The sequence below is a fragment of the Equus caballus genome, chromosome 4 (genome assembly GCF_041296265.1).
Source record: "Equus caballus isolate H_3958 breed thoroughbred chromosome 4, TB-T2T, whole genome shotgun sequence".
NCBI classification, from domain to species: domain Eukaryota; kingdom Metazoa; phylum Chordata; class Mammalia; order Perissodactyla; family Equidae; genus Equus; species Equus caballus.
This window is the reverse complement of record NC_091687.1, coordinates 97978281-97994892: the sequence shown is the minus strand read 5'-3', so window position 1 is coordinate 97994892 and position 16612 is coordinate 97978281. Positions and strand designations below refer to the sequence as shown.

The following is a 16612-nucleotide window of genomic DNA, read 5'->3' as shown; positions in this document are numbered from 1 at the left end:
TTAAACATTTCATAGCTTTGTTGTGAAGACTGGATGAGTAAATATGTGTAAACATAAGTTAAAACAGGGCTTGGCATATAGGCAATGCTCAATGAATGTTAGCTGTTATTTTTTTCTGGCTCTATTCTGTTTAATTAATTAGGTTATCTATTTCTTTTCCAGTACCAAACTGCTTTAATTATTTTAACCTCATAATATGTTTTAATGTCTAGTAGAGCTTACAGAAATTTCTTGTTGTTGCTAATAATCTGTCAGGTGATTCTTTTGGACATCCTACATATACTATCATGTCAAACACATACACGAAAATGATCGTTTGGTCTCCTTTTTAATGATTATAAACCTCTTGTTTATTTCTTTATTCTCATTTTTCAAGAATGTCTTGACTATTCTTGCATGTATTTCTCTAAATCTTCTGTATATCACTATCAAATTTCACACATACAAATTATGTTAGTTTTTAATTGGGATTCTATGTGTTTGCTAAGTTTATTCCTAAGTATTTTATCTTTTTGTTGCCATTGTTAGTTTATCTTTTTTCTCACCATATGGTCTTTGTATGTAAGAAAACTATTTATTTTTGTATATTATTCTTTTAGAAGACCCCTTAAAGAAATTTCTTATTGTTTCTAATAGTCTGTCAGTGGATTCTCTTGGACTTTCTATATATATAATCATATTGTCTACAAAGAATTCTCATTTTACCTTTTCTTTTTAATTTATACCTCATAATTCTTTCTCTAACTGAATTGCACTGGCTACTACTCTCCGAGCAGTGTTAAATAATAGTGCTGAGGGACCGGCCCGGTGACAAAGCACTTAAGTTTACACGTTCTGCTTCGGCGGCCTGGGGTTCACCGGTTCGTATCCCGGGTGCGGACATGGCACTGCTTGGCAAGCCATGCTGTGGCAGGCATCCCACAAATAAAGTAGAGGAAGATGGGCACCGATGTTAGCTCAGAGCCGGTCTTCCTCAGCAAAAAGAGGAGGATTACCAGCAGATGTTAGCTCAGGGCTAATCTTCCTCAAAAAAAAAAAAATAGTGCTGATAGCAGTGGGCAGCTTTATCTCCCCCCTGACTTTAATGGTACTGCTTCTTGTGTGCCCCTCTCAAGCACTCTTGTTTGAGGGGTGTTTTTATGGTATCAAGGTAGTGTTCATTTATGTTCCCTTTTTTACTAAGAGTTTAAAAAATTAGGATTAGATGTTAGATTTTGTCAAATTACTTCTCAGCCACTTTATATGATCATATGGCCCTTCTCCTTTGATCTATTAATAGTGAATTTATGTTCCAATGTTAACCCATCCTTACATTTTGGGATGAACTCTCATTTGGTCATGGTTTATTGTTCTTTTAATGTACTGTTGAATTCTATTTGCTAATATTTTGTGTAAGATTTTTGTATCAGTATTCTGTAGATGAGTCTAGTCTCTCCTTGGCTTTTATTGCACTCTTTGCCAGGCTTTGACATCAGTGTTATGTGAGAGCTACAGAAGAATTCAGAGGCTTCCTTCTTTATGTTCTGAGAAAGTTTGTATCGATCTCCAATTCTAAATCCTTTCCCAACCCCAGGGCCCCAGTGCCAACCCCAGGGCCCTAAATACTCTCATGACTTTTCTGCTCCTGTCCCCATTGCTCCCCAAAAGCAGCCCTTCTAAGCCCGTTCTGGGCTGTTCCTCCAAAGAGGCCCCCTCTTCCACGGGCAGGTTGGTTCTGGGAAATGGGAGTCTTTCATCTGTGTCATCATTGGGCAGATAGATAAACGTGGTGAACAGTTATTCCCATTATCTTTTCTCTCTTAGCTACCATCTGCTCTTTTTAGTCTTCCAGCATTTTCTTTAAAACCGGCTAAAGTTACTTAATTTCAGTCCAAAGATGAAATTTTTCTTGGCGAGTTTGAATATGGTTGCATCAGCTGTGTTTTAAGAATTTTGGCTTTGGATTTTTCGTTCTGTTTAAAATAGAACAATGGGGGTGATTAGGGCAAGATGTTCCCTTTCTGCTCTTAAAAAATAAAGCAGGTTCTTTATTGTGGTCCTATCGCCTAAGAAAAAAAAAAGAAAGAAAAGGCTCAACTCTGAATTTGGCAGACTTACTGCCCTCTCTGAGGCAAGAAAGCCAAGCCAAGGCTGAAGAAAGAAATGATTAAGGATTTTGAAGTTCTGAGGGTTTAGAATTACACGGCCAGGCTGTGCGCTTTGGAGAATGTATTCAGCTTATTTTCATAGGCCGATTAGTCCACCTGAGCAAGAGCCAAACCAGTGGATTCAGATCCTCAGTTTAAGAAAATGTGTCTTCTTCGTTTCTTTTTCTCTTCTTAGTCTTCCTTTCCCTTTTTTCTCTTTCTTCTTTTCTCTTGTCTTCCTCCTTTCCTCCTTCTCTTCTTTCTTCCCTTTCTTCTCTCTTTCTAAAGCCTCAGGAAATTAAATACAAGGACTTATGCCTTCAATCCTAAAATGGAAAATGAGAAACCCTCAAATGTCAGGAAATTCCAAAGATAAGGTTCCTATAGCAGCATTAACTTGGTTATGTATGTTTTATGGCATACATTTAATATCTTTGGCAGAAATGCTATAAGGCCGACATTTAGCAAGAAAAGTTACTAGTTTTTAAGTGTGAGCAGCATCCTGAATTCACATCTATCTATGTGCCCAAAATGTTTTAACTTGAATACAGATTTTTTATTTTACTTTAATTTGGTCATATGACAGAGTTTTTAGATCTTTATGAAACAAGTAACTATGTTGACCGAAATTTCAACTTTTCAACTGATTGTTTTGGCGTCATATAGATTCAGCCTTTCCTTGGGGCTTTTAATGTAAGACTTTCAGAATTTTTGAGGACATGAAACCTCGGTCATTATATAGCTGCCAAATCATAGTGTGCTGTTATTGATTCCATAATTTCCATCTTCTATAGAACTGATAGGGATCCCCATAGCTCTCTGGCTGGGCAGCAACCCTTAGCTTTCATCGATTTAATGGTTAAGGTTAACTTACCAGCCACACTGTGGTCAGTCTCTGTCATTATGAGTCTGTCTCAGTCAACATGACATCCGTGAGGCAAATCTAACTACCATGTCTAAAAACTGAATGTTTAAAATCTTTAAAGGGGCAAGTTGTGTGATTAATTTTTGATATTTAGAGCAAATGTTACTTGGAAAGTGTCTGAGAAGCTTGATTTTATAAAATTATTTATTTCAATGGTAGTTGCATTGGAAAACAAAGAGACGAGAGTAGAGAGGGTGGTGCTTATTCTATATTAGAAGAGTGGTCATCATGTCTTATTTCTCATCGGAATGTGGAAATGGTTGGATTTTAGACACAGTGGTGGATAGAGAGAGTTGTTCTTCTGATATTCTATTTTGGATCCAGGATAGAGATAAGCAGAAACACAACGTATGACAAGGTAGTCATAGTACTCCATGGGGGAGATACCCGATAACAGAGTGCGAGCTAGGAGCTAACATAAGCGTTCTCCTGCTCTGCCCCTACTCTCTTCGCCTGGTTGTATGAATGGCCTTCTGGGGTGGGGGTGGGGGGCCATGGGGAAGAGCTGCCTGTGGCCACTCAGGATGGAGGCAAGAAGAGACGCTAGGGCAGCTGGAGGTGGAGGAGGGAGTCAGAGCCCAGCATCCCTGGTTTCTAGCCTGTGGGAATGGTGTTTTAAGTGGTGGCTAGGTCCCAGACTATCCAGGCTTGTTTAACCCATAGCTAAAAATAATTCTAGGGGAAATGTGATCAGAACAATTGACTAAAAATTAGCTCTAAGAATACAGCTACTTTATTTTTTTTATTCTAACGTAAGGATAAATTAGAAGCATTATATGTGGCCATTAAAACCGGCTTTTGGAATATTCTCTCACGTATTCAACCAACAAATATTTACCAGGCACCTCTGTAGTGTTAGAATGTAGCAACGAACAAGACAGACTGAGACCCTGCCCTCATGGAACTTACACACTAGTAATAGTTAGAATTACACAACTAGTTATGTAATTATATGTAATTATAACCATGCTCAGTGCTGTGAGGAAGCCCATGAGCTATGGGAATTGTTAGCGGGGATCTCTAGCATGTCATGGAAACAGGGCCAGCTCTGAGAGGAAGTGACACTCAGACTGAGGCCTGACCTTCCCAGGCAAGGGGAGGGTGGGGGATGGGTGTTCAGTTTGAGCCTACAAATGGGTGAAGGCCCTGGGGCAAGAAAGACTTTAGCATGCTGGAGGACCTGAAAGGCACGAGTGTGGCCAGAGCGGAATGGTGTGGCTGAGGCCTAGAGGTCTTCTGGAGCCAGCTCCGGAAGAGCCCTACAGACCAGCCAAGGATTTTGGCCTATTACCTAGGCGGGATGGGAAGCATTTGAAAGATTTTAAGAAGGGGAGAGACACAATCCAATTTGCATTTTTAAAAGCTCACCCCCCACAGTAGTGTGGAGGCTGGCAGGGGCACCAGTGGACAGGGTGGGTGGTTGTGGGGATGGGAGGAAGAGCGAGGAGGTATTGGGGTTACCCTCTGATCTAACTGCCATGGGCATTGAGAGAAGTGGGTGATGGTCTTTGCTGAGATGGCAGCACTGATGAGGGGTTGGTCCTCGTCGGGAGGGGAAATAAGAATAAGAGTTCAATTTTAGCCTTGTTAATTTTGAGATTAGGCAGCCCTCATGGTCTGGTGGTTAAGATTCAGCACTCTTACCACCACAGCCCAGGGTTCATTTCCTGGTCAGGGAACCACACCACCTGTCTGTTGGTTGTTATATTGTGGTGGATGCGTGTTGCTGTGATACTGAGTTGCTATGCCACTCATATGGACCACCCAAGGTGGACAGGTTTCAGCAGAACTTCCAAACTAACGCAGACTAGGAAAAGGACCTGGCTGCTCACTTCCCCCAAAATTGGCTATGAAAACCCAGGAATAGCAGTGGAGCATTGTCTGATACAGCGCTGGAAGGTACGAGGATGGCGCAAAAAGACCTGACAGGGTTCCACTCTGCTGTACACAGGGTCACTAGGTCAGAATTGATGGTACTAACAACTAAAATTTTGAGATTCCTGCGTGTCATCCAAATGGAGATGTGGGATGAGCTCTTGTTAGTATGTCATTTACAAAACTATGGAAAAATCACAAATAACATTCAAAATACTATTGAAATGACAGTATTTGGCGTTAGTTGTTGAAATGTGTTAGTTGTTATAAGTTATAACCCACTTCGGCAAACTTCAGTGGACCAATCAGATCAATCCAGCGTCTCTGAAACAAAACAGCAGCAAAATCACATGGTAATTTGAGGACCCAGGAAGCAAACTCAGGCAAAGGAAGTGACCCGCCTTCCCCAGGCTGTGGGCTCCCCGAAGGTGGGGACTTCTTGTCTTTGAATCACCAGCTATGAGCTCAACTTGACCCTCAGAAAGTGCTTATTAAACATGTGGGCTGGGTGTGGAATGAATGTGGAAATGTTTAAGTGAGAGAGAAGCCAATTTGGATGTGGTTATCATTAGCCCTTTGAAATTTCCTTTCTCTCAAAGCTAATATGTAAATAAAGGTATTAAAACATTTTTTCAAGTTAAAAAAATATTTTCCTAGAAAAGACTTAGCTGGATGACTGGATAATGAGTTTAATCCTATTTCTCCTCTTCGGGGAGCCTGTCACCTACGTGAGTCCCGGAACCAGAGGACTGCAGTCCCTGGAGGCTTCGTGTGGGTTATAAAACAAGTGCTTAGAATGAACTCGCCGCCTCAAACCATTGCTTGCTAATATGTTACCAACACATGAGGCGATAAATCAGACTGGAATTGGAATTCTGTTTTCCCACTGGCTTTAGAAATTGGGCGTGTGAAGATTTCCAGTTTCTCCTTGGTCTCCTATGGACAGTGGCTTCATGGTGATGTAAAAGTTTCTTTGTCTTGCAGGATTCCTGCATAGGAATTAGTCAACTGAAAACTGACATTTTAATACAGCAATGAAGCTGCCCGTTTGAGAAATCTTGTGATGAATTCTTTTGCAAATTAAACACGAGTTTTGCAATATGAATAACTGTCCCCTAATCAGTTTATTTTTTATTTTTTGATGAGGAAGATTCACCCTGAGCTAACATCTATTGCCAGTCCTCCCCTTTTTTTTCTTGAGGAAGACTAGCCCTGAGTTAACATTCATTGCCAGTCTTCCTCTACTTTGTATGTGGGATGCCTGCACAGCATGGCCTGCAAGTGGAGTAGGTCCAGGCCCAGATCCAAACCTGCAAACTCAGGCCACTGAAGCTGAGTGTTCAGAACTTTAAGCAGTCAGCCATGGGGCCGGCCCCTAATCATTTTTTTAAAGGAAATTTTTTTTTTTGAGGAAGATTAGCCGTGAGCTAACATCTGCTGCCAATCCTTCTCTTTTTGCTGAAGAAGACTGGCCCTGAGCTAACATCTGTGCCCATCTTCCTCTACTTTATATGTGGGATGCCTACCACAGCATGGCCTTCTGAGTGATGCCATGTCTGCTCCTGGGATCCGAACCAGCGAACCCTGGGCTAGCAAAGTGGAACGTGCATACTTAACCGCTGCACCACTGGGTAGCCCCTAAAGGAAGTTTGTAATATTTTAAAATTGAGCTTTTCTAATACTATTTAGACTGCTGGAAACTTTTATGTGTTGGGAATCAATTGCAAAATACAGCTGAACTCTTGTATTAGCATCGTGCTCTTGGAAATATGAAAGGATCATAAAAAACATTCAAACTATGGCCTGAAATCCCAGGGTGTCTGACAGCAGCCATTTGGATACAGGCTAATCTCGTCCTGACAAACCCCAACAGACGATCCAGGTTCTCCGTTGTGTTCCATATGCTCTAAATAAGCGGGCCACTCGCTGGGACTTGGAGAGACTTTAACATGCAAACATCTTTATTGTTAGGGCATTTATTATTAAAACATTTGAACTATGCAGATATTATTTTATAGATACTTTATAATAATTTTATTATTTTAAAATTTGACTTATACAAACATTGCTTCATAGGTACTTCAAAAGAGATTTTTAAAAATCAAAACAATTAGAGAACTCTCTCCATGGTAGAGCAAGGCACAACTGCTGCCCCTTCCTGCAGCCAAAGCAGAGGCCAAACTTGGCTAGGGTCGTGCTTGAATCCCAGGCCGTGGAGGCTTGACCTGTAAGTGCTGGCTGCCACCCTCTCCCTCTGCTGCCAGGAGTGGGCTTCCTGACGTTGTGGCAGAAACTGCTTAGCTCCCAGTGAAGCAACCCTCACCTGTCCCGTTTTCCCTCTGAGGGTTCATAGCTTCTCTTCCTAGCGTAGGTTAGTTATATTATAAGGGAAATAGAGGGCTTGCCTGGGTAATGCTCGGTTATGTGTAATTTTGTATGGTTTTGTATGGAAAATTAGTTCAAGTTCCTAACAACAAACTTTGGAAACTCTACCTGTTTTAATTTGGGGACTGACTGCAGCTTTCATCCCGCGTTGCCTTACTTGCACGCTCTGCTTAATGCCCGGGTCATTAAGAGCAGCAGTCTCCAACCATGTGTCCTGGGTTCACACCCTGGCTCCACCACTTTCTCCCAGTGTGACCTTGAGCAATTTATCAAACCTCTCTATGCCTCTGTTTTCTCATATATAAAATGTGTATAGTAGTAGTAATTCGTCAAGGTTGTTGCAAAGTTTGAAAGTGCTAATCCAAGTGAGGCATCTGGTCAGTACTCAGTAAATGTTGTTGAATGAATGATTCTATGGTCTCTTTGAACAGCTTACATCTTCTCAACCAAATCTCTGTAGTGTGCGTGCTGAGGACTCCAGCTAACCTAATCTGATTAGCTCACTGGGGGAAACCCAGGAGTTGTGGCCCACTCCAGGCCAACTTCACTCTGCTCTCGGCCACAGACCACCACCCCTCCATCCCGAGTCAGCTGCCTGGCTAATGGCAGCCTGGGCTAATGGCAGTTCAGACTAGAGATGTTTGGAGTGGGCTCCCAGCACAGGCCATTCCCATCATAGAGAAAAAAGCTCAGATCTGCTCCCGCCTCCAGACCCCATCTCCTAGAACTCTGAAGCTTGCTCCTTCCTCTCCTGGCTGGACACCTCAAGGGGAGGAAGGAGGGGCTCATGGATTGGTAGCCCCTCCTTTTGGCATGATCTTCTGTTAGTAAGCCAGGCTCCCTGGGGCACGGGTGACAGTTTTAGCCCCATGGCCTGACTCAAGGTCACAGAGACCCAGCCTGGAAGCTTGCAGCTTGGCCTTTCTTTGTGCTTCTGCCCCAAGTGCCAAGTTCAAGTTCATGAAGGAGCGAGGGTGGGATGGAGGTAGATGAGGATGAATTCAGATGTGGAAATGTTAAAGTTTAGAGCCTAAAAAGGAAAAGACTTGGGAAATGCTCAGTGCCCAGAAAGAGGAAGAGGAAGAGGAAGAGAGCTTCACTGAAGGCACCAGAAGAGTTGTCTGCAAGGGGAAGTAGATTAGGGCCAAATGGCGCCAGGCTTCTCGAACCATCAGGAGGGCATGTATGTGTGTATTTCCAATCCTTTGCCCGACAGTCCTATTGTAAGATATAGTAAAAAATAATTACTAAAGGAATGAAATTTAAAAAGACAACAATATACAAGCCTCAGTTTTGTTTTTTAAAAATCTATCCTGTCAAATGGCTTGAAAAGTTTCTAAATGCTTACTGTGAATTTCTGTACTTAGCTCATCAAGGGCAAGTAACAAACAGTTGGCACCCAGCTCTGGCCCACAGATTGCACCCCGAGTGCCGCTGCCCACACTGTGGAAACCAAGAGGTATCACGTAGAGAAAGGACGGAGAAGGTGGTTAGGTTTTACCAGAAACTCACCGTGACCTTTAGGGGGCAGTTTCAGAAAAGGGATGTGTAGAGACACCAGGTTGAGAGGGTAAAGGAAAGAAAAACCAGGGAACTTCTGTAAACTAATAGACAGAATAGTCTGTGCTCCTCCTCCTCCCCTCCCCCCAGTTAAAAATGTGGGCGAGGAAGGTGAGAAATAGCAGAACAAGGGTCACTGCTTCAAATGAAAGTTTTTCAAGACAGAGGAAACCTGTGCATGTTTTTTTTGGTTGTTTTTTTTGAGGAAGATTAGCCCTGAGCTAACATCTGCCGTCCTCCTCTTTTTTTGCTGAGGAAGACTGGCCCTGAGCTAACATCCGTGCCCATCTTCCTCTACTATATACGTGGGATGCCTACCACAGCATGACTTGCCAAGCGGTGCCATGTCCGCACCTGGGATCCGAACCGGCGAACCCCAGGCCGCCAAAAAGTGGAATGTGCGAACTTAACCACTGCGCCATCAGGCCGGCCCCCGGTGCATGTTTGAAAAATGAGAAAAAGAAGCTAGTGGAAAGAGAAAGATTTAAAATGTGAGAAATCCCCCAAAGTTTGGAAAGCAGGCAAATGGCCTCTGCCTGGTTCTACCAGCTCACACTTGACATTTACCACCCTGTTCCCTGCAGTCCAGCCGTGCTGAATGTCTGTCTTTGTCATTTCCTCAAATGCACCAAACTCTCTGCACCCTCAGGACCTTCACACATGCCCTTCCCCTTTCTTGGAACACTCTTCCCTCCACCAAGGTCTTTTTATCCTTCAGATCTCAGCTTCAATGAGTGACTTTCTCAGCGAGGCCTTTCCTGATGCATCCTCCAACCTAAATGAGTCCTCCTTGATGTACTCGCTTGTAGCAACCTATACTTTTCCATCTTTGAACTTAACACAGTTTATAATTCTATTTGTTTGTGCATGTGCTGGTCGAATGTCTATCTTCCTAAAGTGTAAGCTCCTTGAGGCAGGGACACTGACCGTTTTAGCCACTCCTTGTTTATTGAACCTGGGGCACAGTGCCTCCTACACAGTAAATGTTCAATGTAAAACACTGGCTACATAAATAGTAACAGCACTGTGACAGTAATAGTAATATCTTACATTTGGTGAGCGCTTGTTAGGTGCCAATGACTTTACAAACATTCTCTTTTCTATTCTTTGAACAATCCTGTGAGATAATTACTATTTTACAATTCAAGACACTGAGTTTCAGCCCAGTTAAGTAGTTCATCCAAGGTTAAAAGGCTTCTGAATGGAGGATCTGGGATCTGTATCCAGGTTTGCTTAATCCTACAGCCACCAGAGGGGCCCCTTCCCCAGGGGCTGGAGAGAGATTGGAAGTTTGGGTGAAGAAACAGAGACCCTCTACATTTCTATTTATTTTTATTATTTTTTTTCTTTTTTCCTTTTTCTCCCCAAAGCCCCCGGTGCATAGTTGTGTATTCTTCGTTGTGGGTTCCTCTAGTTGTGGCATGTGGGACGCTGCCTCAGCGTGGTCTGACGAGCAGTGCCATGTCCACGCCCAGGATTCGAACCGACGAAACACTGGGCCGCCTGCAGCGGAGCGCGCGAACTTAACCACTCGGCCACGGGGCCAGCCCCAGACCCTCTACATTTCTAAGTAGTCGCCATCTAGCATGTGCAGAACACTGTGCTAGACATATGTGAACAAAATAAGAGAGAAGAGTGATGATTCCTGACCCATAGCAGGGTTGTGATCATCTGGACCCTGTAGGAGGAGGAGTGAAGGGCCAGGATCAAGTCAAGGCCAGCTCGGGGATGTGCCCTGTTTAATGTGGGTGGACTGCGTGTTCACCTAGATTCTATTCCAGGAAGGCCCAGGTGTGTTCAGCAGAAATTCCTAACCATTCTGCTCAGGGGTAGAAGGTGAGCCTCTGGAACCTGAGTGGGCAGGGCCGTTCTGCTCCAGACGCGGGGAAAGTTGTGGGTTACTTTGCAGAAGGATAGGGAGAGAGAGAAGAAAAAGAGGGGAGGTGGAGTGAACCTGTGCGATGGCTGATGTTTTGTGTGTTTCATGATATGACCCACCTCGTGATATTCCAACGTTCAGTAAAGTTCAAAAATCACAGAAACTCAAGGCAGGTTGGTGTGTGTGTGTGTGAGAGAGAGAGAGAAAGAGGAAGAGAGAGAGAGAGAGAGAGAGTGTTGGGAGAAGGGGCTGCACTTCCCATTAAAATCAACATGAGCAGCACAAGGACAGCCCATGTGGATGTAGGATGGGGGCTGGGGGTAGAAAGTAGAAAGCCATAGAATGTGCCAGGCCACAGACTGAGACCCAGCCACATTTGCACAGATCTCTGAGGGGCAGGGTAGGGTGTCTCAACCCTAAACCTCTGAGTTTCATTCTGGTAATAAGCACTTGGGTGAGAGAAAGAGGGAGGTGCCCAGGCCTCTGGTCTGCTCTCAACTGGCCATGACTGCTCCTTTCTGATGATTAATGTGGACTCTGGAAACACTGTAGGACATTTGAAAAGTCCCGAGAAGTAAACGTGAAGAGAAGCCACCAGCCATTCCTCAGTCCTGAGATAGCAGCTGTGTATTTCATTTCCTTCCTTTCTTTTTATTTTCTATGTATATGTTTGTTTACAAAGCTGGGACTGTATTTTATTTGTATACTGTCTTTACTTGGTTTAAGTAAAAGCCACAGCTCTTTTTTTTTTTTTTTAAAGATTTTATTTTTTTCCTTTTTCTCCCCAAAGCCCCCCAGTACATAGTTGTATATTCTTCATTGTGGGTCCTTCCATTTGTGGCATGTGGGACGCTGCCTCAGCGTGGTTTGATGAGCAGTGCCATGTCCGTGTCCAGGATTCGAACTGACGAAACACTGGGCCGCCTGCAGCGGAGTGCGCGAACTTAACCACTTGGCCACGGGGCCAGCCCCAAAAGCCACATCTCTTATTCAAGGATTTTTGTACCTTCTTGCAAAAAACATAGTTGATTTCAGTTATAGATATTATTGCAAGAAAAATAATTTTTTTGGTGTGTAATCTCTGAACCAGCCTAATTTGATTCAAGTTCTTGTTTTTTTCCGTCCCATCTTGTACAACCCAGAAAGTCCTATGAGTTTGAAGACTTACTGCAGTCTTCCTCTGAGAACAGCAGGGTGGACTGGTATGCACAGACCAAGTTGGGGCTCACACGCACTTTATCGGAGGAGAACGTCTATGAAGACATTCTGGGTAAGAGGCCATGTATCTGTGAACAGGTATATGTGTGTCTGTGAGAAAGCGGAGAGGAAATGGGGCTGGCTGCTTGAAACACACACACAAACACGCAAAGACATACATGTAGTCAAATAAATGAGAAAGCAGTGGGTGAGTGGAAGATGTGAGCGACAGTGGGGCTGCAGGGGAGGAGAAGCACTAGTGACGAACAGCCATGGAGGCAGCGTGGTGCAGCGGGACACACATGGACCTGGAGCCTCTGTAGCCATGATGGAATCTTGGCTCTGTTACTTATTAGCTGGATGACATTGAGCCGATGACTTAACGTCTCTGAACTTCAATTCTCTCATCAGTATACTAAGGGTGATGATAGCTCCCTTGCAGGGTTGTTTGAGGACTGGAGAAAATGGCGTGCGAAATATCTTGTTTATAACAGATGTTCAGTAAATCATAGGGATTGCTGAATGATAGGAAACTAAAGACCACCCTACTCTTTCTGAAACTGTAGGAGTGTGGTGGTAAGAAGGCATCAAAATTCAGACTAAAATGAATGTCTACTATTAAAAAAGTAACTTTAGCCTAGCTCTAAAGAATTCTCTCTGATTCCAAAGTAGGGCTTAGAGTCACAGAGTTTGTATAAAGCATTTAAATTTGGTAAGTTAAATAATCTTCTGGGAAGATCAGTTTCAGTGAGGTGTAAGCTCAGACCAGAGTCTGCACATGTTGGGGGTGGGAGCGGGAGTAGGGGAAGAAATGCGCTGGTAAGAGGCAGAAATGAGTTTGTTGACTCATGTGACCAGAACTGGTTTTGTTGTCTTCATTTCCTCTCTCTCAGGTTAGCTCCATTCTCAGTAGGTTTCCTGGGATGGCTGCCATCAGCTCCCTGGAATCCGTACCTTGTCGGGGAGAGCCTATGTCCAGCAAGTCCCAGCAAAAATCCTGAGGCTCTGACTGGACCAGTTTAGGCCCCTTGTTCACCTTCAGTGCCCAGGAGTGCCATGCCGTGACTGGCTTAGGCTTGGGATGTGAGGCCTTCCCAGAACTGCTCACTGAGGCAGGGGTTCAGGATACTCAACTGGCTAAAGCCATGAAACTGAGGGCGGAGTTAATCTCATACTAAGTCTAAGAATGGGGACACAGGGAGTTACCACAGTGAAAATCAAGGTAAATGGATAGCAAGACAACAGACATCTCCACAACGAGAGGCCAACATGTTGGGTAGAGATCCAGTAAGGAAAACTTTCTTAACGTTTCCAGTTTCTGACCCATTGTCTTTGACCACAGATCCCCCAGTGAAGGAAAACCCTTATGAGGATGTTGAATTACATGGTCGCTGCCTGGGGAAGAAGTGTGTCTTGAACTTTCCAGGTTCTCCCACCTCTTCCATCCCTGACACGCCCACCAAGGTATGAGTCCCGGCGGGGGGGTCTGGGGGGTGGGGGGGTGCTCCCCAGCGCTGTGGTCTTGTGCAGCCTGGAGTTCTGGGTTACACTGGAATGCCAGGCCACCCTCACTGCCAGGCTCCTGGATTTGTCCATCAGCTGCCTGCCTGCTCTTCCTGCCTCTGGTTCTCCCGGAACCCCTCTGCTCAACAAAGCTTCCTAAAGTATCACTTTAGCTTCTGGGTCAGAACCCTCCCCGACTAGGTGAATAAGATAGTATATCCGTATCATTCAGCTGTAAAGAAGAATGTCTGACATAAAACAAACTCTAAAATGTAAGACTGAAAGGCATGGTGCGGAAATAGTATTTTTATACTATGCCACCATTTGTGGGGTTTTTAATGAAAGAATATACACTTTTGTAAGCTCATATATGTTTGGGCACATAGAAGAATATCTCTGTGAAGATACTAAGAGTGAGTAAGTGGGCACCTCTGTGGGGTTGTCTGAGTATCTGAGTACCTGGAAGTCAGGGTAGAAGACTGACTTTTTTTGCAGAATATCCTTTGAACCTTTTGGACTTTTGTACTATATGTATGTAGACAATATAACTGTATTCACATACATGATAATTTCAACCCATTGCCTACAGGACTGAGTTCCTATTCCTTAGCTTAGCATTAAGTATCCTCCATAATTGATCCCTGGGTACTCATTAGTACCTAATTTCCCACACTCCCTGCGTACAAAAGCTCCCCTTCAGCCAAAGCCTGCTGACTGCCCCTCTAATACTATAGGCCTGGGATCGGCCAGAGAGTAAAGATACAGTTTATGTTGTCACTACTCAGCGCTGCCATCGTAGTGCAGAGCAGATAGGCAATATGCAAACAAATCAGTGTGGCTGTGTTCCAACAAAACTTTATTTATGGACACTGAAATTTGAATTTTTTATAATTCTCATGTGTCATGAAATATTATTTTTTCAGCCATTTAAAAAATGTATAACCTATTCTTAGCTCATGGCCTGTACAAAAACAGGTGGTGGGCGAGATGAGGCCCACAGGCTGTAATTTGCACACTCCCGCGCTAGGTCATTTCCACCTCTGCCCTTGGCTCCTCCCATCCTTTAAGGCCCAGCTTAGTCATGTCTCCTTCAGGAAGCTTACAGGCCCTCCCAGCCCCTGGGATTTTTCCCCCCTCCTTGCCTCAGTGGGCTAAGAATTCTTTTCACACCAAATTGTGTAAGTTGCCTTATGACATCTCTTACTTCCATGATTTGGATTCGCATGTAAGTCATATGATACAGTCGTGCATTGCATAACGACGGATACCCATTCTGAGAAATTTATCATTAGGTGATTTTGTCATTGTGCGAACTTACACAAACCTGGACAGTATAGCCTAATACACACCTAGGCTATATGGTACTAATCTTATGGGACCACCATCGTATATGTGGTCCATGTTGACCAAAACATCGTTATGCGGCACATGACTGTATGTCTTAAAAATAGCTCCCCAACTAGATTGTAAATTCTTCAAGGTCAGAAAGGATATATTCTGTTTGTGTCTCCTATAAGTAGTTGTTATACAATGTTTAGTTGTGGAAGAAATTAAATAAAAGAAGGCCAAATTCAGGCTGCAAGAGTCCATTTGAATCCCATTGCGAGGATCTGTTTCCAGCCTGAGAAAAGAAGCCACCTTCCTCTCTGGGCTCCGTGTGAGGTCAGCATTTGCTGGCGGCTGGGGGATTCCGGACACGAAGCGTGCCTTTTGTGCTTGATGGGGGTCACAAAGGGACTCGTTCTGCCAGCAGTCTTCCTGAAGAGAATTGAAGGTAGAACCTATCTTGTAGGGTGGATCTTACCAGCCCAGGTCAATTGCTACAATACTGACCGAAACCAATTAACTGCTGTTTTCTCCTCTGCAGGAGTGTCATCATGATTATCCATGACAACTGGTAATTAGAAAATAGTTTCTACTTGTCTTTGAAATGTGTTGTTTTTGTTCCCATTGAAATATGGATGTCTTTAACATTTAATGGATAAGCCTGGCTTAGAAGAAGATGGAAGGCTGTCACCCCAAGTCTGTCCCCTTCACGTCCTACCCCGCTCTCCACTTCATGTGGGGAGTACACTACGTCACCTCTTAGGAACAATGAAAAACATCTGCCCAAATCAGCGCTGCATTCAGAGCCAGTTGCTCCTCCCTAATTCCAGAAAACAAAGGCTCCACAGCCCTTTTCTTCCCCTTCCTGCCAGGCTAGAGAAATCCTAGGTCCTCTGTCTCCAAAACAGCTAAACATAGTAGGTAATCAGGTCAATGGGATCTTGAAGTCCAGAGGCAGCTATCCTGCAGAAAGATAATCCAGTGGCCCAGTGCACGTGTCTGATTGCTTCTGATACTTCTAGGCTGTTTTGGACCTTTGCACGTCATCAGCAAGACTCTGTGTCCATGCTTGTTCCTCTGCTCTGCCACCTCTGGGTGTCTGGTTTGTGCTCCCACTCTGAGGGACAGCAGTGGACTTCTCCGCTTCCTCTGTTTAGCTCAGCAAATGTTCCTGGAGCATCTGCCACATGTGGGCTGCATCTGGGACCTTAGAGCTTGCTGAAGCAGTCCCTCTGTGGCAACTGTCTCTGCCAGCCACAGAAAGGTCCTAAGACTTCTTTGGGGATTTTCATTTCATTACATCGTGCCTGGTCCCAGTAGAGAGGTAAGGGTCAGTGAGACAGACTTTCCTCAGAAGGGAGTAGACACGCATCCAGGGCAGATGCTAATGCTTAGAAACGCGCAATGCAAGCTCCCGAGAAGGGGCCGTTTTCTTTTCTTGTTAACACTTGTAGCCCACTTAGACTAGTGCCTGCAACATAAGTACTATTTATTTATGTTTGTTAAATATATAGAATTATGCCTTTCAGTATGTGTTCTTTTAAAAAATAACCTTATTTTCTGAAAATAGAACATTCTCGTAAAAAATTTAGAAATACCGAAAAGTGTAATGAAGAAAATAAAACATCCATAATTGAGGGTTTTAATTTTTTCTTTATGCTCACCTGTATTTTTTTCTGTAATAGATTGTTATTGTGTCTGTGTGTATATGTGTGTGTGTGCTTTAAAGGTCTTTTTAAAAGTTGCATGTAATCCCAACACCTAAAGATAACCACTGTTAACACTGGTTTATTTCTCATACAGGCTGCCTCACACTGTATGTTTGTGTGTGTGTGT

At 43.8% G+C, this 16612-nt stretch overlaps 1 protein-coding gene across 7 annotated transcripts in view; it reads left to right on the top strand.

Annotated features, from left to right (window-relative positions):
• The window catches only part of DENND2A (DENN domain containing 2A), a 93252-nt gene that overhangs the window by 31014 nt on the left and 45626 nt on the right, over nt 1-16612 (top strand). For all 7 annotated transcript variants that reach the window (XM_023639824.2, XM_023639827.2, XM_070266005.1 and 4 more), the window contains 2 exons: nt 11893-12020; nt 13290-13411. In XM_023639824.2, coding sequence (XP_023495592.1) covers nt 11893-12020; nt 13290-13411 — 250 coding nt within the window. The remainder of the gene's footprint in view (nt 1-11892; nt 12021-13289; nt 13412-16612) is intronic.